We start from the raw sequence: 26,024 nt of genomic DNA, 5'->3' as shown, positions 1-26,024 counted from the left end.
TCTGACATAATTGGGGGCTTTTAGCTCCCTGGCAAAATACACAAACAATAAACCTAAACATTTCCACTTCACGCCTTCATGCTGCCAGGTTTCTTCAGAGCTGTTTCCACCATTCAAAGGAAAACTGGTTAATAATTCCTGAAACAAACCTTAATCCACATATCCTTTTTCCTTTGCAAGTCTGAACAGAGCTCCCTTATTGGTAATCATCAGATCTGACTAATCAACTCCATCTGGGCACACTGGGGCTTTGTTAGCCTGGATGAAGATTTGAGGATCTTTGCTTGTAAAAGTGTGCAAAAAATAAAAAAGAAAAGCCTGTGATTAATTGTCCATTTCTATTGTACAGAATGTCATTCTCTGGGTGTAAATAATAAATATGTGACATCTTAGAGGACTCAGGATCCAGGGTGATCAGCTGTAATCTCATTCACACTAAAGTGAGTCCCACCTCTGTGTCAGTGAGGTTCTCACTCATTTCTCTGCTCGTTCCTTTTTTCGTTAATTCCCTCCCTCAAAACCAAGCCTGGATTAAATAAGCACACTCTTGGGAAGCAGCAATGAATGGTCTGCTTTGTGCTTAACTTCATTCAATGCCTTTACAAGGCAGCAAGGAAAATGGCTTCCCTGGTTTTTTACAAGAAGGAATGTATTACCCAGAGAGCTATAGCTGAGACCCAGCTGCTTATGGCATCTCTGAGCAAATGTAAATGACTTAAATGTAAAAGTAGCAAGATGACTTGGCCTTTCTCCCTCTTTACCCACAGGGTAAAACTTTGGATAAATGCCTGGTAGAAAGATGAATACCATAGCCATCTGGGATCTAGCCCAATAGCTTTATTGAAATGGATACATGAAGCAGAATTTTCTACAGAAAAATAGAAATAACTTTGCAATCATTACCTATTCTTTGCCTGGGATGATACATAAAAGTGGGTGCTAACTGCAAACTGAGGAATTATGAACTGAATTTTCTACAGATAAACAAAGCAGGGCAAACACACTGTGACACCAATCAGTCTTGTATTTCCACCAGCACAAGCTTGGCAGGAGGCTGGAAGACAAAGTAGATGGGAAATTGGCACCCAAAACAAAGCAGAGCTTGGAAGCAAATCTGTTAGCATCCCCCTATGCTGGGCTTTGTGAGGTGTGCAGTTGCCTTCTCCCAAGAGGCTTTTCCAAACACCTGCTTGAAAGCACATGCCAAAACTGTGGTACAGACTAACACTAGTATATATTAGGTCTGTTTAGTGATTTCTGATGGCCCTTCCCAAGGGATACAAGCCTAACTCACAGTGTTTGTTTAGTTGCTTCTGTGGAATATACCTGCAGGGAAAAAATCTCAAAGATCCACTCTCTAAAGCAAAACTTGTCTTTGGCTTTGGGGTTCAGCTGTAAGTCCACAGGGCTTGTTCTGTGTCAGTGACTCAAAAACATTTGGCCCATTAAAAAACTGTGCCTTTAATAAAGTAAAAAATAACTTCTAAAAAAATAAATTGGGAGATTTAACAGTTTTTACCTCTTGGTCTACACGCTCTGTCCATTTTCAGTTTATGCTAAGAAATGAGCCTCTTGGGAAACAAAGATTTTACTGCAGTAGGAAAATTAGCAAAACCAGAAAGATTATACCACACCATCCAACATTGCCTGAAAACACAAAAGAAAAATATAGGCGAGTATATTGACTCGAGGTGTGTCCTGCCATGCACATTCCAGCTCAGGGGCTCCTGAATAGGGGCAAATGGGTGGATCACACTGATAAACTACTTCAAAGCAGCACACCCAGTGCTCCTAATCCCATAGCACTGCAGAGGAGAAATGGCTCTTCAAATCCTCCTGCATGGAGCTGAGACAAAGGCTCCATGTTTGCTGTTCTTCTCCCACAAGGGTGTCACAGTTGCTTTTCCTCCTCACTGCCCCCAGCCCCAGCTGCTGCATTTACAGCTTCCTCTTTTCCATCCCTTTCCCTTCTCCAGATTATGCAGTGATTACACATTTCTCAGGCAGAAAAAACACCCCTTCCACTGGCTGTCATACACTAGCAGAGGCCTTATCAAATGCCACAGAGAGGGAAAGCATAAAATCACAGGTCAACAGTGTTTACAGCCCATTTCCCCCCGTGTGTTTTTTACCTTTTCCACACTATCATGGAGTCACACTTGAGAATCACACTCTTCTGTAGCCTGCATGTACTGTCCTGCAGAATTGCTGCCCATCCAGTAGTTCTTCCACTTGCTGTTTTTTATTCCAAATGAACTGAACAGCACATATGTCTAACAAGTTGAATCCTAGTTTCTTTCCTCTTTCAATCCATTTATGAAATTGCAGTGATATTTTTTTTTTAGCTCTAATCTTCTCAGCTATGGTGCTTTACATCCCCCTCATTTTGGTGAAATTACAGATTTCATAAGAACTATTTTGTCTTGATCCAGGTCATGAAAGGACACTGCACATCCCAAGGTAGCCAGTCATGGGAATAACCACTTCTTAAGGCACAGCTTAAGATAGATCACTCTACCTGCTTTTGCAGCTATTTTGTCATACACCAAAATGTACAACACTTCCACGCTTGCACAGGAGAATGTCATTTAAAACAACATCAAAGCCTTACTAAAGGAAAAAGAAAATAGAGAAGGTGGGAGGACAATTTAACAACATTTGTCCTTAACTCCCCCCCTCCCTGGTTTTCCTTTTACTTATTATGTACTGAGAACTTACTAAAGGTTTAATTATTTGCTATACTGCTTTCCACTATCTGAACACAAAGAATCTCTAGCTCCCTGACATCTTTGCCCTCTCTCATCCCCTTTCAAAGTAGATGCTATATTTGTAATCTCACACATGATTTTCAAGGGAAATCAGTAAAACTTGCTTTGCCCAGTTGTATATTTGCCTTGGATGGAATTCACCTGGCTCAGCTGGTTTGAAAACATCTCCACTGTTTAAACACACTCTGACATTTCCTGTTTTATCTCTAATCACTTTTTGCTGCTGATGTTAATTGTGTTGCTGCCTGATTGCAGATGACCTTTGTAAATGGGCAGTCTTCCACAGCTGTCAATTATTTAATTAGCTCAAAAGGCAGAAGCATATGCTGTGGGTCCAAAGGTTTCATCCCAGCTGAATCTCATGTAACAGACAGGAGGAGTCCATTCAGTGTAATTTCATTTTCTTTATTTGTTTTTCTGTAAGAAGTAAAGAGAACAATAAAGTTGCAAAAGTCCAGCTCCAAAATTACAGGAATTTCTGACATTAAAGTTTCTTTTCCAAACTTAACCAAGTATTTCTCTACACTGTGATACAGATTCAACTACAGGACCAGGTACTTTTTGTCCGGCAATGTCACAGTCTATTTCAATGCGTATTGCGATAAAGTTAGGGCTGTGCACTGAAGGAGTCACGAGACTTTTGTCTCATTTGTTACAAAAATTGGAAGACAGAGTGTGAAAGAGGAAATTCTTATGATTATGGTAACTAAATGGCACTTTAAGAATTAAACTCTGGTTCTGTTCAGCAGATTGTCTGTAATCTGATTTACATATCACTTGAACCAAGTCTCTCACCAGTAAGCACTGGCTGTGTGAATCACATTTTCTTAGTGCTCAGTTTGAGATAAGTCAGATCTGCTTAAATGTTGAGCACTCACAGGTGGTTGTGAATGGAGCTTCACTTTCTAAACAGAAAATGCCTCATTTTGCTAAATGTTAAAAAAAATCAGCTGCAAGGGACAGCTCAGAGGGGCACTGAGCCTTCTTAGATTTTTGTATCTTTTAAAATATTGTGCCTTTGTTGCCACATTTACGTCCCATGCTATTGGAAAAAAAATACCCCATAAGTATTTTTTGAGAAGATATGTTACAGTGACAGGTATTATTGAGAGATTGCTTTGTGCAATTTGTGAAAATAGGGTTTGACCACACTATATAAGGACAAACCAAAATGCTGTATTTGATTATCATTAAACATCCTCCCATGGCCCACTATATAAGCCTGGCAAGCCAGAGAAAGAGCAGCATGAACTCGTGAGGATGAAGATTGTTCCAGATTGCATACCTACAAGGATAAGGAAGGGAGGACAGGATTAGTTTTACATTCATATATTAATAATTAGCATGACTAAACTCTTAGTATTTCCATTGCAATTTCTTGGTGCGGAGACCTCTCTGGATGCATTTCTAAAGCAGAGAAAAGTACTGGAGTGGTTTTTTATCCCCGTTTTTCAGTTCAGCCACTGGAGGGCAACGTGACCCCGGACACCAGGCGGAGGCAGCTCTGCATCCCGCAGGCGTAGGGAGCGTCACCCAGCAAGCACTGCCGAACTGCAGGGGAATTTCTGCACGAGTCTGGCAGAAACTAGGCAATAACAGCAGCAAAGAAACATATGCTCTTACATTTTCCCTTTTGGGGAGATAGATGTTAAAAGTTTCTTCCTACATGTAAAATCTATATTTCTGTTTAGGATTGCTTCACGTGTTCTAAACCCATGGATTAGCCAAAGGATTTCTGCAGGCAGTGAGGCAAGGGCCACTCAGCCTGGTATCAGGAGAGGTGAAAATTTCCTATTGCTAAGTAAGTGAAAAGCCCCAGACATCACTGGAAACAGACCTTCAGCAGACCTTTCTAGATTAGTTGTTAAATCTGTTACAACAAATTATTTGTTTATTACATTTTATAGGACTATCTGCCATGGAGAGACTGATTCTCTTTCAAACAAATAGTTGGGCTCAACTGAGCTCCAGAGCACCTGGGTTCCTAGAGAAGACCAGAGAGATCATGTCTGTTTTACTTGCTTTGGGGAAAGCAACAGCCCAGCAAAAGAGTATCCAATAGTGTTTGGATAAAACTGAAAGCCAGTTTTTTATTAAGAGGTAGTAAGTGCCAAGTGGTTGCTGCTGTTTCAGAAGGGGTTGTCGCAGAAGCAGAATCTCATCCATCTTGTTCTCCACGTGCCCTTTGTTTCGCAGTCTTTATCACACTGCTGCCTGTGCAGTGTCTTTGTTGGCAGCCATTGGCAATCCAGCTGTGTTTGCAGGGTCTCTGGAAAGCGCTTTCATGCAGCAGATTGTTCAGGACCAGCTAGCTGGGATAATTTACTTCATGAAGGATTTGCTTAGCAGATGCACAAGGATAAGCCTTTAGTATCCTCCCCTTCAGTTTCATCCTGCCCTCACCAGCATCGTGTATGTTTGCATGCACACACGCACATGCACTGGCTAATAATCTAATTTAATCCTCACAGCACAGGATTTTGTTCCTTATCCATTCAGCTGTGGGAAGGGGTGAGGAGTCTTCAGCTACCAAACAAGGCTCTTTCTGAGCTGAGTGGATCCCATTTTAAATTTCTGTTTGCCTGCACCTGGAAGCAGATTGAAATCAGACTGAAAGAATAAAATTTCAGATCTTTTGAAAAATATTTGCTTTAATTGCACTTTCAAAATGAAGCATTTTAGCATTGAGGAGGGGACGTCATGTTTTAAATATTTTAATTCTTGTGAGTTTCCAGCTTGTACAGCTTTGGGGGACAAAGCAGCAATATGAAAGATGGAGCTTATACTTGAGAGGAAAGAAGGGATTATGTTTGGTTTCTATTTGTGTTAATGGATGCTAACCCATTACACTAGCAGATACATGACAGTGTCAGATGTAGAGGTAGGGGAAGAATAATTTCAAATTTTCTGTCAGTTATTTTATGCAGAAATTCCTTGGAAGGGAGTCATCAAGATGACAATGATTTCTGCAGGTTTTTTTGTCCTAGACACTCAAGACAGACATTACATTTTTTAAAACCTTCTATTGAAATAAATGGCAAATTTAGCCATCAAAACACACTTGGTTTTAGGGTGAAACTGGAGCCTCAGAGCAATCCTGCTGTAATCATGGGGCTGGCTGAAGTCACCATCATGACATGAAACTTTTTCCTTGGAGCCTGTTTTGATATTAGAGCCCATCACTCCAGTGGTGTTTAATCACATTAGAGAGAAGCCGGTGCTATAATCACTGTGAGTCACTGAAGGCAGCTCTACCAACACATATTTGGGGAGAACTGAGATACCATTTAGCAATGACACTATGTGTGCCTTGGGATGATACTGCTCATTGTATTAAACATTTCACTTTTTTCTTTACTACATGCAGATACTACAAATTATTTCTGCTCCTTTCTTAAGTCACAGAGAAGCTCATTTGAATAAATTAATGAAGGTTAAAATTGCTTGTGTTTATTAATTCTGTATGCCATTTTTACATGGATAAAGTGTTAAGGAAAATCTCCAATATCATGGAAGGATATTCTAGTAATTGCCTGTAATTATAAGGGTACTTCACTACAAATACAATTTAAGTGCATCATTAGAAACTGACACTTCCATACTTCAGGACAAGAATGTATTTTAGAAAGAAGGACTGAATAAAAGGCATGTTCTCCTTAGGCTGACTACCCCAGGAGCTGTTGGATTCATGCCCAGCACTGACACTATAAAAGCCATTCAATTTATTTATGATATTTGGGGTGATCAGATCACAACTGCAGGTTATTCAGATAATCAGGCTAGAATAAATTAAGCTATATTTGTGTTATATCCTAATGAGCCAGTTTGCTGGTATTTTGTAGTAGAAATAATTTATTTTCTTACCTTATCAGTGTAGGAACAGAAAGTATTCGGCATATGTATGAAGACAGTCAAAGGCACCTTCAAATATATTGGTCTTAATATACCTTACTGCTGGAGGAACTTGTAATAAACCATGCTCTGGGGGAACATGTTGCTTGGGAGGTGGAGGGTTTATCCTATTTGCAGGCAGAACATACTATCAAAATCAGCAGTTAATTCTTTTTTATCTTATGAAGCTAAGTTTCCACCTGGAAGAAATGGCTGGGAAAAGGAGCCCTAAGACAAGGACATCACATCTAAGATTTGTATCTTAACAGGCTCCAGGTCAAATTCATCCATGGCATATCTAATTTCAATGGATACAAACCACATGAGATTTTAGCTGCTACACTCTGGGAGTAAGGTTTTAGGTTTTAGCACACTAAAAGCAAGGACATTTTTTAACACAGGGAAAAATGCATTGTTGGCCTGACTCAGGCATTCTCTGTATTTTAATGCATTCTGACAGACCTCAGTTACTGTATAATGACATGAAATTAGGAGAAGTGAAAGTTAATGGAACTGGGTGACCAAGGGGGATACATGAGAGACCCTCAAGCCTTGTTTCTTTGGACTGCTTGTTTGCATGCAAACACACTTCACCTGTTATGTGGAAGGATGCTTAAGGGGGCTTTTTGACCCCCCTGATAATTTACCTGGACCTAACACACAACCACAAACCTTCTGTCATCATTAAGTGGCTGCCTGTTGGAAGAGAAATCATGCTTTAGTAGTTAAGACAAGAAAACACTATGTCTATTCTAATTCACCAAATTAATTGAAAATTTGTGTTTCCAGGTGGATTAGCCTCCTGAATTTGATTCAACCCCTCTTTTTTCTTTTTCTTTGTTTTCTGAGTTCCCTTTTCCATTCAGGATATAAATGTGCATGGACTAATCTAGGGATGAAAACACATTAATGTAACTGCCTCCGCATTGCCAAGTGCTTGGAAAGAAGCAGGGAGGGCACTGATCCCATAGATAATTCACTGCCTGGGACAAAAAGGGGTTGCATAAATGTTGAGACAAATTGTGTCCATCACAGTGGGGTGTGCATACTTATTTTCTCTCTGTAATGCAATGTAATTGTATGCTTCAGTGTGCAAGGGCACATTGGAGTGGCTTTTCTTAGCTAGTGGTTGCAGTTTCTAAAAGGTACCTGTGGGGGGTGGTTACAAGGATCCATGGTGCAACTTCTACTGATAATCCAGCAAGAAATTGCAGGATCCTGGCCTTAGGATTCAAAGCACTGGCCAGAGGGACTAGAAGGGTGAATTCAAGGGACTTGCTGTGGATAAAAGCACATTCATGCTGTTGTTTCAGTCCTCAAAGAAACTGAATGGGGTGGTTAAGTCGGCAGGCAGAATTAGCACCTCCTCTCCCCCTCCTGAGATACATGGGCAGTCACACAGGTGTGCTTTGCCTGGTGGAAAGATCTTCAAGAGAAGTCTCTCACTGATAACCGTTATCTTATAAAATTAATACCTTGCACCTCAGAAGTGAAAACTGCAAAGGCTAATGAGCTAATTCTCTGGGCCCACAATCTCCATCTCACCCTGTCACAGCAGGAAGCTGAGTGTCCTTCATTATGTTCTTCACTGGAGGTGGGAAGTCCTCAACACACATCTGCCACATTTAGGAATTCTGTTCCCTTGGCTCTGTTTGCAACAGGCATCAAACCAAGAGCATCTTCCTGTTATTTCCAACTGTTGCACTTCCTGTTTGAGGGAATCACCTGCAGGTAGCTTTTTGGCTCAAAGAGCTGTTTTACTGAAACTGCAAACCCTCAGCTAGGAATTTTGTTTGGGTTTTCTGAAGATCTATCTCTCCTTAGAAGAAAGAAGACTTCAAATAAGTGTAACAAGACTATGTGGGAGAGATCCAGAGGTGTCATTTAATATTTAGACACCTTGAAGAACTGTACTGGTGGATTCTCTTTTGACTTATGAGAGACATCCCTGAAGTACCCAGGGGTTGTAAGAATCTTCCCAGCACAGCTGTAAATAGCAGCTCCAAGTCACAGACACACAAACCATGTCTGTAGAATTAAAAGTACTTCCTGTTTTGGTATGGGAGTGTGTGCCCCCCTATAGATCCTTGTGGCTAAAGCTAAACAGATACCAAATGAGTAAAATGAAATCAAAAGTTTTCATTTGTGAGCTATGAAGTAAAAACAACCCAGGCCCCAGAGATATATGACAATTCTGGATAGGCACAGTTTAACAAGGGGTAGAACTTAGACCAATTTCAGACACACATAAAGGTGGAACTTCAGATACAATGAATTCTAATCATTTATCAGCATAGAATGACTATGTCTGCCCCACAGCACTGATTTTAACACAAAGTCAAACAGAAGCATGAGAACAACACTCCTGTAAAGCCACATATATCTTTATTCTCCACCCAGGCCAGCAAGGATGGGAAAAGGGAATGCAATTAAAAATAACAATCAGCAAACAGTACCTTTACCTAAAAAACATCCAGACTAGAGCAGCCAGAAACACACTCAACAATCAGAGTAACTGGAATTCCCTGCATTCTGACAGTAGCACATAAGCAGAAGTTACTTGGGAGTTTCTGCAAGCGGGGTAGAACAAGAAAAAAACTTGTGCTTTTTTTCTTTTACAACAATTGATAATGATTATATATTTTGCAACAAGGAAACCGCTACAGAAGATAATGGGCAAGTGACAAATCTATCCAGTTGTTTAGAGAAAAGTCTGAATTAAACTTTTACAAATAGCACCAGAACTAATCCCAAGCACCAGAACTAATCCCAAGCTTAAAATAGCACCCACCAAAATCAATGACAGAACACCTTGAATTTAGCAGGAGCCAATGCAAGCTTAGTTAAGTGTAAAGAAGTAGAAAACACAGGATGGATTGTCCCAGAATATTCTCCAAAAAGGTGGCCTCCAAACCCAGAAGCATACCTGCCACTGCAGAGGGAGGGTACTGTGACTCCTCTGACACTCCTTTGTGTCTTCGTAGCAGTAAGAGGCACAGATTTGGTTTTGTCTCCACTCCAGAGGGCTATTAGCAATCATGAAAGCAAATCCTCCAGCACAGCAGACATTTTACACGGATGTATTCTGTAATGAGCTGGTATTTATCATTCAAGCCCTCTGTAAGCTGAAGGCTCTTTGTGCTACTGACCCCAGCCTTTGGTCTAGTCTTGAACAGCTGCTGTTTGGCAGTGACAGCTGAATTGGGTTTTCTCCCTCTGCAGCAATGCACACTTGCCAGCCATCCTTTCCCCAAACTTGTCTGCTGCATGTTAGGGCCAAGATACACAATCCATCCCTTTCATGCCAGCAGTGTCCCTTTAGGCAAAGCGTGAGAACACTTGCCAGTGGACCTTCCTTTTCCTTAATGCTTGTTAAGCATCACTTATTCCCACCCTCTAGCCATGTGGGAACCTGCAATTGCCATGTGGAGCAGTATTAAGCAGAGTGGCTGCACTAGGTCACTACAGACTGCCAGCTCTGGCATGACTCATCCTCAGCATCTCCATTAATTCAGAGGCAAATCATCCTGCCTGATTCAAACAGGCCTGTGAAAGGCATTCCACTGCTTGACCCAGTCCCAGGCGTATGTCAGCCCTTTAAAGCCCACTAAACTACCTGACATTGTCTCACACGTTGGGGTCTATTTTTTACTTTTTTTTCTGGAAGTTGGTAATTGCTTTGAAAGACCTCACTAGTAAAAAATGAAAGTAGGAAGCAACAAACAGCCTGGCTCTACCTGTGCCCAGAGAGCACCACAGCTTCTCAGTTAAGTGGGGGGCCAAGACTGCTCTTGATATTTGGTTTGTGCGTTATTCACTGTTAAGCCTTCAGCCAATGCTAAGAGGCTCCTTTGACCTCCCAGGGATCAAGGATGCAGCAAGAACTACTTATTTCTCAGTGTCTGGACTAGAGGATCAGATGGACTTGTTTATACATCACCAGTTCCCAGATGTTCTAACCAGGACAGTCAGTGTAGTCATGAGCTCAACCTTAAAATGCAACACAAAGTATTAGTTTCTGTGAAATACAGCTTCTGAATGCTTCTTTTTACCATCCTAACACTAGAACAGTTCCCTCTGACAGGGAGACCAGGGAAGTGAGACACCTTCAGAGACAGGAGTGACCATGCAACTGACAGACTGTATGCCACAACTTACCTACCTACACATATGCAAATGGTGGGCTCCTCTGGCTTAGGGATCACCGACTTTCCAGCAGCACCAGCTGAACTGGAGCACTGAGAAAATTAACCATGTTTCAGATGTGTTACTCAGCCCCCATTAGAATCTGCTACACCTCTCTTTAATTTTGCTGATCTCCTTCCTAGGCCAAAACCCCAATAGTTGATCAAGAAAAAAGAACTTGTCTGCTAGTAATTTTTTAAAGAGACAATTAAAATTTCTCTAGCCTATGGTGGCTACCTCAGCCTGGTCAGGAAGCCCACTGTGAAGCTGTGAAAAATCCAAAAAGGAGGGAAACCCATTATGAAAATAAGACAAGAAGGGGGGAGAATGTATGATCATGTATGATCTGTTGCTCTTCCATATAATTAAGCAGGAAGAGGGATGAGGTGGGGAAAGGCGACACAGATTTCCAGAGCTGAGGCACAGATGGACATGAACTTCTGGACTCCCAATTCTGAAAGGGGAGGTCCAACAGCTCTTCCATAAGAGCAACTTGAAAACCACAATAATTGTTTCAGAGCCCTTCGCATCCCAAGAGCCTTCAACACCACCTCCCTAAATCCAGGTGCTGCAAGTCCACACCTGCATTGCAGTGAGATGTAAATGGATTGCCCCCTCCTTAGGGACAGGCACCTCCTTAGGTGTTTCCTCCCTATAATGCAACTGATTGCACTGTACACCGCGTATGACTCCTGTAGATGGTTCCTTCTTAGCAGTGCACATATCAAGAGATCCACTGCAGGTGTGTTCCAAGCACCTATATGAGCACCTGCAGCCACTTCAGGGATCTTGGTGACACCCCCATCAGGTCCTCACACACCACATTACAAAGCAAGCCCTGTTCTTCTGTCGTGCACTGGGGCTGTTTCAGGTCAGCGCAGAACTCACTTGCCTTTGTTGGCAGCTATGCTGTCCTCTCCCACTATTCCAGTGGTCTGTGACACTGGACTCTGACAGTGTCTAAGCAGTCAGCCTGCCTAAGTTAGCTGCTTTTGTTGGAAAGACTGGGAAAGAAGAAAGCTGCAGGAACATCACACATTTTGAAATTTGGCCTCCACGTCTGAATAGGTTCCTATCTCTTGAAGTTCATCCCCCAAGCAGAGACTTCTTTTCACTGTGTCATAGGTCACTACTATGTCCTATTGCTGAAAAGTAAAGTCTACCTTGACAGAAGTGGACTTTGCATTATATCTCTGCTACTCAACAAACAGCCAGAGCCCTGCAGACCTGGATTTTCTTACGATTCCCAGAAGCTGTAATTAGCTACAACACATAAGAAATCCTTGGAAAGCCATGCACCTCCCCACCCAGAGCATGTGAAGCTAGCATTCTTGCATTCTGTGACATTCAAAGAGGACCCTCAGCCCAATACTTTATTCATTAAGTTTGTGTTTAAATATATATGTATATTTTTTTTAAAAATCAGTGTATTATTTTCTAGGTGAGAACACTCGCGTGTGACCAAAATAGTCATCCAGGACAAAGGCTCAGACTGCTGAGGTCTCAACCCCCTGTGCAGAGCTCTTGCCAGAGAGACTACCTGAGATATTGTCAGAATCAAGCAGCTCGACAATGCTGTACGGAGAACAATCTTCCAAGCCCAGCTTGCTGCAGAGCCAGCCACAGAATCCTTTCTCCATATCCCTGACAGCGTGCCACCAGTACCCAAAGGACCATGCTACCTGGGCTATAGCTGAATACAGGCCTAGGGAGAAAGAAACAACCATAATTATTATTGGGTAGAAGATAATCAAAAAGGGGCAAAAAGTGATTTTGTGCCAGAAGGTCCTCTCTTCATTGTACACCAAGAAGATGTTGTACCATGTAATGGTTCCATAGTAGAATGAAACCACGAAGGACACTACAAAAATGATGGGGAGGCAAATGATGGTCCAGAGGACGATGTGGGGTCCTCTGTCTAACCCAATATCACACTTCTTCTTCTTCTCAGGTACATCTTCTTTAGGAGGTTCCTTTGACTTAGCCAGTTCCTGCAGCTCTTTATCCGTTAGTGTGACGTGGATATCCACCATCTGACCCTTCTTCTTTCCCCTGGTGATTGTTCCAGTCAAGGTGACATATCGGCTGTCTAAAGGCATGTTCCAGACACCTACAACACAGATAAACTCATCTACATCAGATTTATTTTCTGGACAAAGTATTTTGTGTAAATCCTCAAAGACCCCAAAGACAATTAGATAGTGCATATGGAGTTACAGTTAAAACTAAATTTAAAAAGATGGAAGGCAAGAAGCAATGCAGTATGAAGAAAATTACCACAGAAGAAAATGGAAGAAAAGCAAATGAGGAAAAAGGCAGGAATTCCAGATGATAGAAATCACAAGGGAGAAAACTCCAGTATCTCCACTAGGGACGATATGTGAAGGAAAAGTGCTGCAACAGAGTGAGTCAATTGAAAATGGTATGCCTGTTTTCTCTGTTTACTTCATAGATTTATTGCTGAACAGCATGGACACTTGAGATTAATTAGATAAATGCCACTGAGATACTTGTTTTGGAATAAGCACATCCACACATGGAATTATACCTGAATAGCTAACATTTCACTTTACATTTGCATTGCATCTCAATCAAAACTAATATTTGAAGATTAGAAAAACTTAACAAACTGTCATAAAATTATATTTGCATTCTGAGAGATCAGCAGAGGCACCAAACTGGACAGTGCTGGTATATGTGTTAAAGCTACAAAGGGACTGCCTTAGCTTTCAAGTGACATTGGTATAGGATGGGTCATGCAGTGGTACTGGCCATAAACTCCTCTTTGGGGCTACAGTATATTTCCTCCTGGTTTTAATTCTGACTAGCTTGGAAGAAGGTCTTCAGAAATTCTTAAAAAGAGGCTGAGCAGCTTGAAGTGCTCCGCAAAAGTAGGAATGCAGCAGGTAAGTAATGAGGATAGGGTCTGGGATCATGGGGGAATCTAATGTATCTGGTGGACCAAGGACATTTAAGACCCTCTCAGCCTGCACTGCTGACTCACAAGAGTATTTAGCCACAGGACCTGCCTTCCACACTTCCCTGAAAAGGTACTCAGGGCAGATAGCATAAGTGAAAGTGATTCCAAGATCCCCCATGATGACCTTACCAAATAATCACCCTTTAAGAGGAAGCAGTGCTGAGTGTATGCAAACAGAAGGCAACAACAAATCCTAGATAATGAGTTAAATTCCCTATCAAAGGTAGAGCCACTAACTCCATCTGCTTCCATTCTTTCACTTAACAGGCAGTTATTCAGGCATGGACAGTGGCTTGATCACAGCTTAGAATGACATCATTGGCTTAATGCATGCATAGCACCATAACCAGCACATCAACCCCAGCCAGCACATACATTCAAACTAAGACTGTAGCAACAACCAAACTTTGCAAAGAACTGAAGGAGACATCCCAAATCAGCCTGTAATGCTTTCTGTTTCAGAACACTTTCATGTATGAACTCAAGCTCTCCTTGCCTGCAGTCTCGGAGAGGGTTGGTCCCACAGTCACTTCTATTTCACTTTAGAGCATGATGGTATCAAAAAAGCTTATGTGAAGTGAGAGTTCTGAGGACTACATACCATCTGTCATAGACTGACCCAGGAACTTGGAGCCTTCCTCAGAGCTCCTCTCCCCTCCTTCTTCATCCACCTGTTCTTCTTCCACCTTATTGTCATTCTCAGACCGATACACTATTATTGACTCGGGGCGGGACTCTTTCTTCTTCTTTTTCCTCCGGTCCATAGTGGCTTCCCCATCAAAGGTCACAGTGGTTGCCACAGCCCTTCTCATTGTGCCACAGCGAGGGCTCTGGCCTCCAGACTTGCTGTCCTTCTGCACAGTCTCCTCCATCCCGCTGCTGGTCTCAGGCACCTCACCTGGCATCTTGTAGCACCTGTTTCCAATCCAACAGCACCAATCCTGCACTTAGAAGTCATTGATTAACAATGGTCCCATGGATGCTGTGTTTTGGTTAGTTGTCCCACTGCTGGTATCCAAACTATGCACTCCATTCCCAGCCTAAAATGAGAGAGAAGGCTGAAAAAGTGTCTTTGTCTTACCAAACAGAAATGATTGGCAGAATTTTACTAAAAAGGGTTACTTCCAAGTGGTTTAAATGTCATCTGAAGATCTCTATTACTGTCCTTACCATCAGTTCTCTTATATGGATACATGTTTTGTGGTATCTAATCTATCTTGAGTCTTAGGGTCCAGTTTTCACTATAACAAACCAAAGCTACTGGAAACAGTACTAACATTTACAGGAAGGGATTAAACATAGCCAGCTTACTGGATGAATTTAACATTCCTCTGTAATGCTGGAAACAGAAGACTATAGTTTTGGCCTAAATGCATCAGAATAAAGATTGAAGCCATAGATGAGAAAGAAGTTAACTTAAGGGACTTAATTAAGAGATTAATTTAAGGGGCTAGCCTACAGACAACTGCAACAGGAACACTGTGCTTGTCCAGCATTACAACAGCTATATTGGTGCCAGCCTTTCTAATTTTGATTGTCTAATGATTTACTCCCCTTTGCAAGGATATTACAAAAAATAATCAAATTATGTCAAAATCAGTGATGTTTCAAACTGTAACAGTTTAGCAAAATGTAGTGTTGCCATACTTTAAAAACACAGAATATACAGTGGATTTAAAGCAAAATTATTATTAAGGTGACTTTGCTGGAGAGGGAATTGGGAACCACAGTAAATTCTCCTGATTGCGCAGAGAAAATAACACAAGCCTTCACAAATCTTTTTAGCAAAAATAAATTTTTGCTCCTCATTCAAGCAAAGTTAACAGTGATATCAAGTGAAACTGTCATCCATGGGAAAGCTGCCTAAGTAAAAAACACATAATTAAACATGCATCAAGGCAGACAAATCCTGCTCCATGAATATGGAAAAAGAATTAATGGTTCTTGGATTTCATAACATTTAAGGAAACTGACTGTGCCAAGTATTCATGAAGCACTTAGGTACAAATCTGAATACAATGAATAACATTTTAACAATTCTGAAGAGCTCTGTTGAACATTTACATGAACATTTGTATTTAAAAGAATGCATGTGACCAACAATTATGCTTCTACCTAGTAACTGAGTCTTTCCTTTAACAGGAAACTAAGACACAGGTATCACAGTTTATAGCCTACATAATGCTGGGGAAAGAGTTTTGAATGGATGACAAAAAAGTTGAGCATTTTTAAATTCAGCAGTATGGTCCTGGTCTTCCCACAGATCTAAGATTTTGCTGGTGTGTTTTAAATTCTGTGCAGAACTTTAGATCAACTATTTATGCCTCCTATGCTCACACTTACACATACCACACCCACACAAAACTTGTAATTGTATCACTTTAACACCTAAGACTGTGCCCATTTGGCTCTAGGGAGGCTTGAAGAATTCAACAATTCAGATTATTTTTGTGCATGAGAGAAAATAAATCTTCTCATTTAGACATAAAATGGACTTAAAAACCCCTCAAGATTCAGCATACCCCAGAAGCTAGACTACTTGTAAGTCACTGGGCAGACAATATTTTTAGCTCTGCAGCATGGCTGGAAAGAGTCTGTTTAGATTGCCATCACCTGCCTTAAAATATGTATGCCTAAATTAGCAGCCATACTGGAAAACAGAAATTCATGTAAGCTTTTGTTTGTTGTTTTTTAAAAAAATGTCTTCACGAGTAAATGGAATGAATTTATGCTATGGAATAAACTGTCTCTTTGTAGTGAATTCATTCAGAAAGTACAGTAGGCTCTAACATTTTTGTCTGAAAATCAACTGTAAAAATTCATGGTTTGTATCTATAAAACCCTAAAATTAACTGATTGAGCCTAATGAGCCCCTGAGACAAAAGTCAGATTCTGCTTCCAAAAGTGAGAAAAACAGGCCTGGAAACAGAGAAACCAAAAGCATCACTTCTGTAATAACCTACTAAAAGTCTGGAGAACAGAAGTTTTTTAGATTCCCAAAGTTCCTGGCTGTAGTTGCATGTTCAGTCCCTACTGACTTGAGAAGGGAATGACTTACAAGTAACATTTAAAAATAACACAAAGCTACAAGCAAATATCTGTAGTTGGGCTTTTTTTTTTTTTTTTTCTTTAAAGTTGATCCAGCTGGGCCTTGCTTAAACTCACAGTGGATGATAAGCTAATGTCAGTTCTCAGTGTGATGCCAAAGCCCAAAAGACTATGTCAGCCTTGACTGTGCAAGGAGCAAGGTGATGTCCCTTTTGAATCTCTCACAGATGGGCACTGGCAATCTGTGTCCTGTTCTTGTGCTCACCACGCAGGCAGAATGCTGATTAATGTCCAGAAGATGCCTATGATCCTATACCCAAGTTATTTTGCTATGTCTGATGTTCCCACCCCACTATAGCAGCTACCGCCTCTATGAGTTACCACCAGGACTGCAAACACCTCCACAACAGGGTAATCTGAGAGTGGCAGCTCAGTTTCTCCTCTTGCTGATAAAAGGAGAAGGAATGGGGGACAAGCCCCTAAGAAGCACTGTTGCTGTGGCTCAGTCAAAGCCCTTGGGATAAGGAAGTGAAGGAGGCCAGATTATTCTGTTTAAGGCACAAGAAGGTAAAATCTGATGTCAGTCTGTCTACACCAAAACCAGAAGCATGTAGGAGGTCCTTGTGACCCAGCAGAGGAGGATGCAGCAAGATAAAAAGCTGAAAGATGCAAATACAGGGCAGATGTTAGGTAGGTGTTTTAACAAAGTGGGTAGGTGTCCCATGGTATCTATCACTGCATGATAAACTGTCATGGGAAACCTCCAAATCTGGACTGCCTGTATTAGCAGAATTTTGGTCACCTGTACTTGACCAGAAGAGGGGAAGTCCTCTGGTTTGTATAAGGGAGCAGTCAGATTGAAAATCACAAAGATCCCTCCTGATCTTATGCCTGTTCTCACAGTACATGCATATTTTCTCTCATTGGTTTCCCCATGAAGCAGCTAGAATATCTCCTGCCAGCTGGTCCAGAACTTCTGAACACAGCACTTCAAAATACCACCATCAGCCCTACATCCCACAGCAGCGCTGCTGAGTTGAACAGGTTCAAGCTTCAGTCCCATTTTTCTTGGGAATATTTTCTCTGTAACTGCAAACAAGAAATGTGCTCTTGCAGAAATCACAGTAGTGTACAAAGAGCTTAATTTTCCTCTCTTTCTTTTCTTTACAACTTCTAAAGATAAGGCCAGCTCTCAGCACTACACAGCTGTCCATAGTACCAGTTCCTTCAACCACACACGAAAATCTTCACCCTTTAAAAGCCTTGCTGTGGAGATGAAACATTAACAATTGCTGTACATCTCATACCAGCAATGCCTCCCACGTGGGAACTCAGGGGCAGACAGGAATCTAATAACTGTCCACCATGGGAGGGAAGGAAAAGAAATGGTCATATTTCAGAGACAGCAAGGAACAGTTTATTAGCCAAACAATTTGTTATTAATCTCCATATGAAAACAGATGGAGAACCCTGGGGAGGCTGCTCTGCAAAAACACTTTGTCAAGCAATTTTTAGAAGCAGAGTCTTCTGTTACTATGCAGGAAAGCTACAGCTGCTTATGCTTCCTGTGACAGTAATAGTCTTTGACACACAAAACAGGAGCCTAAAAGCTTGGCCTTGCACCATTTAGGTCAAAGGAAGCTTCTTCCATTGGTTTTCAGGGTTTGATATTGCTGCTAACAGAAGAGAAATTATCTGGTTTGAATGCAGATGGGAAGGAAGAGCCTCCCTGCAAGCTAATAAAATCCTTGATCTTAAATCCCTGCTACAGCACAAGTAACCTTTTTATGACTGCTCAGAGCAGACATGAGAGGAAAAAATGTAGACAGTAAGCAGCAAAGAGCATAAATTTTTATTTTTATAGTCACATAAAATGTACAACACATAAGAAGAACTGGCACAGCGTCTTCACTCACATCATGCAGGGGTTGTCTGCAAAAACAAAAAAACAACCTGTGCTTTAGAAGCACTATGATTTATGCAGGATGGGGAAGAGATGAAGGGAAATCTATCCCAGAGACACATCTTGAGAGCTTCCTAGCCACAGATCTTCTTTTGCTTGTGGCTTTTACTCCATAACCTCTGCATCCCCAATCCCATCTCCACTCAACCCTTACCTCTGATTTTGTGCATGTGCGTGGTTTTGAGCATGCATGTTACCCAAAGGATCTTCTCCAATCCCTAGTATTTTTAAAGGGGTTATCTGCTGGCAAACTGTACACATGAAAAATAGGTGGCATTAGATGCATCCAGCTGTTCAGGACAGAACTGTCTGTCACCAAGCAATCGTGTTATGACAAAATGCATTGGTCTAATGCAGAACATGCGGCCCCTAGGCCCTAGAAAAACATGTGACAAGACATATATAAGAAAACACATTTAATTCACATATTATGTAGTAAAAGGGCCAAATGGTAGGGCTCTCTCCACAGCTTTGGATCTGTTTTAAATACCTAAATGACTCCACATTAGCTTTCACATATGTATCCTCACCTGCTAAAACAGAGGATGTCTGTTTCCTCTTTATTTCATGGTGAAATAGCTCAAACTAGATTGTACAGTTACTTGACACTAGCAAATAATCAAGGCTGTGATGAATGAATTAGATGGTGAGGCAAGAACAGCTCCTCCCTATCAGTACCAGGGTCTGTGCAGCTTGTGGTGAGCTTGACAGGGGGATTTATCTCACTGAAAATAATAAAATGTTATTTTTAGCCATACAGATTCTTCACCAAGCAGCTCCTTCTACAGGAATGAATGTCTAAGAAAGGAGGGAAAAAGTACCCCTCCTGGCATTTTAGACTGCATTGTCTGTGTAACAACAGCAAAAAACACACAGGAAAACATCTACCTCTGCGACCCCAGCAAGGTAAAAGAAAGCAAACACCAAAGTTCAAAGTTCACACCCATCTTTCTCTCCCTGCTTAATCCACAGGCTTCCAAGCACTTTAATTTCTTTGAAAGAGAAACAAGAAAAATGACTATGCTCTGGGCATACTTCCAAGCAGAAGCAGACTTCAAGCTGGACTGTCAAAAGCAGAGGATGGCACTGAGCACCTGAGCAGAGGGGATAACACAGTAAGATGACATAAGCCACCAAAAACTTTACAGGTGTTTGCTAGTGGAGCCCCCCCATGCTCCATGCCTTCCCCTCAGGAGCAGAGGGTGCTAAAAGCTCAAGCTAAAAGCAAAGGGAGGCATGGGCAAGCAACATGATTTCTGTGGGCAAGCACTGCCAGACCCAAGTTTGCTCAGTCCCTCCAGTTTATAACAGGCACACAGCTCCTGCAGGTGCCACTAGTGCCAGCCCTGCACCACACCATGAGCCAAACCTGCTGTGGCCAGCTCAGCTGTTTGACCATCAGTGGAGCTGCAGCAAGACTGGACTTGCTTGGGTGTGGATTAGGGGCTTCCTGGTTCCTGGGGCCATGCTGGGTAGCTCAGGACCCTTGCTCTCCCTTCCATTCCTCCACAAGACACTCTTGCTGACAGCATTCTACAGATACAGACAAAACACCAAAAAAAAGCAGTAAAGAGATGCATTTCAGTGTCACTATATTGTTCCTGAATAACATTTTCCACGGATATTTTTAAAAGTCAAGGACATTTTACAGAGTATCTGTTCTATGAATCAGTTCTTTTTATTTTCCTTTGCTGTTTCATAACTTTTCCAAATGTCACAGAACAATAACTGCTGTGTAGATCACTTATTAATGAAAACTGGAGGACAGCATACAAGAATAGCTGAGCAGTTTTATTTTCTATTAAATGGAATGCCCAATTAATTTTCTTGCACGCCAACTTTTTAAAAATCCCCCAACTGTACTAGTCTACTTTTTTTGGAGCAAAAGCCTGAAATGCTATCTTGCCCTTGTCTTCCCACTTATTTAAACAGACTGCTAGAAGAAAGAGAAATTGAGATAAAAGAGACAAAGCTTCCCACTGCCTCCACATGGATGATATCTGTTTACGTTTATTATATTATGCTAAAAATGTCAAGGAATGGCATAGGCACATTAGCCTTTAAAGAGAACAACGGCTTTAAAAGGAGCCTGATTTGGAACTGGAAGGTTTGAAATCTTCAAAGCAAACCAAGCATTTAGATATGAGTCTTGAATAAACTCAAAAGTCCCTAAATTTTGTAGGAAAAATTAGGTTTCAACTGTACAGGCACATTTTCTTTGTTCCCCTGCTCTACCCCTCACTCCTGGATTTGCCATCCTGCACCTTGAAAAAGAAGGTGCTCATTGCAAGCCCTGCCACATCCCCCAGGTCACTGCTGGATTACACTGTACTATAGGAACACCTGAACAAAATCAGTCCCACCATCTTTAGTCAAACATCCTGCCTCCACAGCAGTGCCTTTAGGCTGGGATCAAGTGTAGCATCTATTTTTATTGCTATAAGACCCAGCCTTTCTCGGCTGGGGATTGGAAGATGCACTAGGAACTTGCTGCATACACAAACCAGAGTTGTGTCTCCTCCCCTCCAGGCATCCAAGCAGATGCCTAGAAAACAGAAAAAAGCAAGTAAGTACATGGAAACAGAGCTTTGAGCCCCTCACCTCCCACACCAAAGTGCAGAGAAAATACCTTCTACACAGCCTATACACACACAAGTGGGAGTAAGAAACATTGGGAGTTGCTCCAAAGCCATGAAGCACCAGTGGTGGGTGTGAAGCACCTGTACTAACACAGGACTTCTGCTACTGACCTGACTTGCAGGGAATGCCAGTGAAGAGCTCCAAGACCTGCATCATGTAGTAGTCTCAAGAGCAGATTTTAATGCATGCTGGAGTCTTCTCTGACCTTTACAATAACTAGAAGAACCCTGGTTAACACCTCAGGCTCTTTTTCCTTCCTTCCTACTCAGAAGATCCCTGACTATCTCAAGTCTCAGTCCCCTTTCCTGTCCTGCTCTGTGCTGGCAAAATCAACCACCCCAGTGCTTTAATCTGACAAAATGAGGAGAAACCACACATTGAAATACCTGCAATTAGAGAGGAAGCAGTGTGCAGCCATATGTATGCAGCCATACAGCCTAATGGAAAATACAGTCAACTGTAAATCCAGTCTGGAAAGCATTATCTGAAAAATACCGACAACAAGCTACATACATCCTGTGGTTCTTCTTTAGGCAAGATATTTGGGGGCTTCAAATCAGAGCTTTTTCTGAGTAACACCTGACTGCAGCCCAGGAGTTGCTGGAGAACACAACTGCACAGAGTTACAACTGGAATATCCCCCTGGGAGTGGTTCAGGATTGTTTAATGCATTGCACAGTAAATATAATCTAGGATATTTAGACAGTATCTCCAGCAGCAGGAATTACTTGGCTCAGGGGAGTTGTGATTGGATACAAGTGCAGATAGAGACCTGTGATGCCAGGATATTAAAAATGCAGCACTTTGAATTGCAGGCAAGTGAAAGCTTCAGTATCATTAGTATGGTACTAGCAGGGTGTGTGATTGCTTAGAAAATCTATATACGTACCTGTTTCAAACTGTTTGATGCTGATATTCTGTATCTTGCACCATTGTGAGCTCTGCTCTGAGTGGGATGTCTGTCTTGCTATCTCCTCCATTTTTTATTTTTTTTTTAATCACTGGGATGAAATTGCTAGGGATAATGATAAAAGATTGTATAATCCTGATTATGTTCTAGTTAGACTGAAATCCCCCAAGACATGGCTGAGAGTAAAGTGCCTTTTCAGAGAGGAAGTCCCCAAAAAGATGAATTGACTAGAAAGCCTGAACATCAGCTGGGGCTGACCAGGAGGCTGTTCTGACATGGAAACCTGAAGCCACAAAACAGAAAGGCTCTCTCTTGCTGTTGAGAGATGATGAAAGGAAAAGCAGCCTCAGGAGATAATGTACAGACAGGAGGTGAAAGTAGCAGGGATTTCCAAAGAGGCCTGTTGCATAATCCCATGGAAAGGTCCAGAGAGGTAAGGACAAACTCACACCAGCTTTCATTTGGTTTTGTCTCAATCCAAGCATTTCTTGTAACAGGTATGGGAAGGGAAGAAATAATTGTTATTACAATTGTGGTTTTTGGTATCCCAGGAGAAGAAAAATATGAACCTGGAGCACCTATAAGAGTGGGGTCTGGGAAAGCAGAGGCTACTGGAGTGCTTACCTGCATTTTTCTGAAGGCTAACTAGCAGAAATCCTCTATGAAAAGCTGTCTCTAACCTTAAAATTTTATTTCAGGCACTAAGATGCTTTTCATTAAATCTCCTCTGCCCTCACCTCCTTGTGAGACTGCTGACCCCAGGGATACCTCTCACAGGCTTTGGATCCTGTGGAGGTTTCTCTCCTGTCTGGACCCACCCCTTTTCTCACATCAGGTTGGTACTTAACTACTCTTGAAACCCTTCCCCTTGCCAACGTGTATTCTGAGCTACAGGAGGGCACAGACACCCTGAAGGATAGCATGCCATAATGAATTCTCAAGGCAGTACATATCAGTGCCAGGATTTTTAAAGTATGGCAGCATACTGGACTGGCAGGAGTCATCAATTGAACAGCTGAGCCATAGGCTGGCAAAGCACGTCAGCTTTGGACAAAAGTAGCCTTTTCTGAAAACGCAGAATTTCCTATTCATCTCAATAAATTGAACTACTTCATTCAAAGCCAAGACACAATCTGGGGGCTGTAAAAACAGGAAATCTAGTTTTTCCTCTTTAATATGTAAATGAAAATGTAGATGTTCAAGAATGACATATGCTAATCCTACAACTCCAAAGAAGCTGACAACTGGAAAAAAACTATTGATTTTTTTGTCATTTTGACTTTTGAATGGTTGACGTTTTAAGCGATAGTTATACCAAGGCAAAAAAAGTCAGATGGTAAACTTAAAAAAAGTAAAATTAAGACTCTGAGGCTTTAAATGCAGATTTATTTTCTTCCAAATGCAAGCTGACACATACTGAAAAAACAAATAAAAAATAAGCTGTATAATCAGACACTATTTTCTAACAAATAAAAATTCATAATCTTAACATTAAGTTTATAGAGGACCATCAATATGCAAAAGCTTTATGCTTACTGAATTTACCACTCTCTGTGTGGAATGACAGACCAACATGTTTTAATGCTATCAATAGAAGTAACATTCCTTTGTGATTAAGAAAGTACAAGCATATGAGGAGATTAAAATTGATTTAGTTAATAAGATTTTCTTCCTTTCAGCTGAAATAATTTTGAATTTCAACAACGGGGGTCAAATCGATTCACATAAAGGTACAGTTTGAATCCTCGGTTCAAAGGCAACACACACAACAGTGAACAGAAGCCACTGCTTTGCTGAAAATGTCCATGAGCATTGGTTATCCCAGCTCTGTTTCTTGTGGATACATTTTATACCAGAAGGGGCTACCCTCCACTGAATTCCAAGGAATGGATGTTTCCTTTTCCCTCCTCCTGCCTCTACAGTCTTTATGCCTTTCCCCTTTCTCCTCCCACCCATCACTCACAGAACCTTAACGCATGTGTTCAGCCCCATTTTTATGGCATTTCTGTAGCTACTGGGAAATACCAGAAACCAAGATATATCCTGATAGGGGAAAAAAATTCTTTGATAGTGCTCTCCAGGAAGAACACTGAAGTAAAGGAAGTCACATGAGTAGAAAGGCCCACTGGATTTTCCTTGGAGCATGCAGCTCAGTTGGGATGGCAGGCAGGCTGAAATATGAAGATCTAATTCACTAGCAGAGATGAGTACTTCTCCTGGGATTAATTAATGATTGCTCTAATACGGCCTGCCTAAGGTATGTAGAACACCCAGAGACAGTTAATGGGGATCTGTGAAGTCTCAGATTGTGAAAGATAATTAAAGGGAGGGAAAAAATTTTTTGCAGTGTCACTCACATGCTTCATGTTTTGCCTCAAGAAATTAAAATGCTTTAAACACTGAAGTATTCTGCAAACATTGACCCACCTGAAAAGGGCAATTTTGTCTAACAGTTGCCTTATTGGCCTAAGTCACCATGCAGAAATCCACCCCTGTCTTGTCACCCTTTGGTGAATGAATCTGGACACACTGTTAAAACTTCTCCATGCCTTCCCTCCCATACCCTTAAAAGGAAGGCATACAGCTTCCCTAGAAACACACCGAACTTCAGAATAAAGATGTTATGCTAAAATTGTCCCCGATTTAAAGTATTAAACTTTGAAATATACTTTTGGAAAAGTAAATAATAAAAAGTACATTTGTTTCATAAATGAGAATCCCAAAACAGACTCAATGATTCTACCACTTTACTTACATGTCTCAAAAAAAAAACCCCAACAAAACCAACAAAAACAAAGTCACTCTCTTCTCACATTAGCCAACTCTCCTAAGGCAAAAATAACAAGACAAAATTAAGATATATTTTCAAACATCTCTTCTATTGAAAAGGACAGAGGAGATGCCTGGAAAGACACTGAACATGCACACAGATGCTGCTGGGCACATCAGCGCTGGTTAAAATCACCTGGAAAGGACAAAGATGCTTTGTCACTTCACTGTGGGACAGAAAAGAAAATAATGTTGTCTGTCCACTGTGTCAACTGAGCTTAGTTAGGGCCATTTTAAGGGGGCCGGGAGAGGGGGGACGGACACCACCACCACAAAGGCATTTTAGCCCAAAATGACTCTGCTGGGGACATGGTAAACGCGATCACCTCAGCCTTCACGGCCTCTTCCCGACAAAGTCCGTGCCCAGAGAGAGGACTGCCCGCGGCAAGCGCACACCAGCACCTTCCTCTGCTCCGTGACACCCTCCGGGCTTTCCGCCGGCTGCTCCCGCTGCTCCTCAGGGTGCCTGCCCGCGTCCACGGGGAAGGTGACCGAAGCGGAATAGAAAACCAAGGCGACCCATCCCTTGCAAGCAGACGAGCCCGCGGCTGCGGGCAGGTGGGCGCTCACTGCGGGGCTGCAGCGGCGACCCCGCGGCGCCGCCGGAGGCACCGACCCCTCCCGGGCGCTCAGCGGTCTCTACCGACGGGGCTGGACCCAGGCGACACCGACAGCGGACAGCCGCACCCCGTGCCTTACCTGCCGCCCGCGGTGCCGAGCTATCCGCGCCACAGGACCCTGGCACCGCCGCCACCGCTCCGCCGTCCCCGGCGCCGAGCCCCGGGCGGGCGGGGCCGCGCGTCACGCGGC

General features: G+C 42.0%; 1 protein-coding gene across 4 annotated transcripts; it reads right to left on the bottom strand.

The window, feature by feature from the left end:
• Positions 1–9,027: 9,027 nt before the first annotated feature.
• On the bottom strand, positions 9,028–26,015 carry TMEM169 (transmembrane protein 169). 4 transcript variants are annotated; one of them, XM_058839572.1, is made up of 4 exons: positions 25,914–26,006; positions 14,426–14,864; positions 12,666–12,954; positions 9,028–12,549 (listed from the first exon to the last, which is right to left on the bottom strand). In XM_058839572.1, the coding sequence occupies exons 2-4, from the start codon at positions 14,727–14,729 to the stop codon at positions 12,402–12,404; spliced, it is 741 nt and encodes a 246-aa protein (XP_058695555.1). In that variant the 5' UTR covers positions 14,730–14,864; positions 25,914–26,006; the 3' UTR covers positions 9,028–12,401. The 4 variants fall into 4 exon arrangements, 2 of the variants coding, with proteins under 2 accessions (XP_058695555.1, XP_058695554.1); XM_058839571.1 differs by having other exon boundaries at positions 9,028–12,954; XR_009277722.1 differs by lacking the exons at positions 9,028–12,549; positions 12,666–12,954; positions 14,426–14,864 and adding exons at positions 23,759–25,350; positions 25,541–25,680 and having other exon boundaries at positions 25,914–26,015.
• Positions 26,016–26,024: the final 9 nt, after the last annotated feature.

Source organism: Poecile atricapillus, chromosome 5 (genome assembly GCF_030490865.1).
Source record: "Poecile atricapillus isolate bPoeAtr1 chromosome 5, bPoeAtr1.hap1, whole genome shotgun sequence".
NCBI classification, from domain to species: domain Eukaryota; kingdom Metazoa; phylum Chordata; class Aves; order Passeriformes; family Paridae; genus Poecile; species Poecile atricapillus.
Note: the sequence above shows the minus strand (reverse complement) of the source record. Positions and strands in the feature narration are given on the sequence as shown.

Bases quoted from the DNA above. Each gene is read 5' to 3' on its own strand.
- TMEM169 (XM_058839571.1), bottom strand. From the start codon at position 14,729: ATGCCAGGTGAGGTGCCTGAGACCAGCAGCGGGATGGAGGAGACTGTG. The intron at 12,955-14,425 runs GTATGTAGTCCT...TCTGTGTTGTAG, and splicing joins GGGTCAGTCTATGACAGATG to GTGTCTGGAACATGCCTTTA.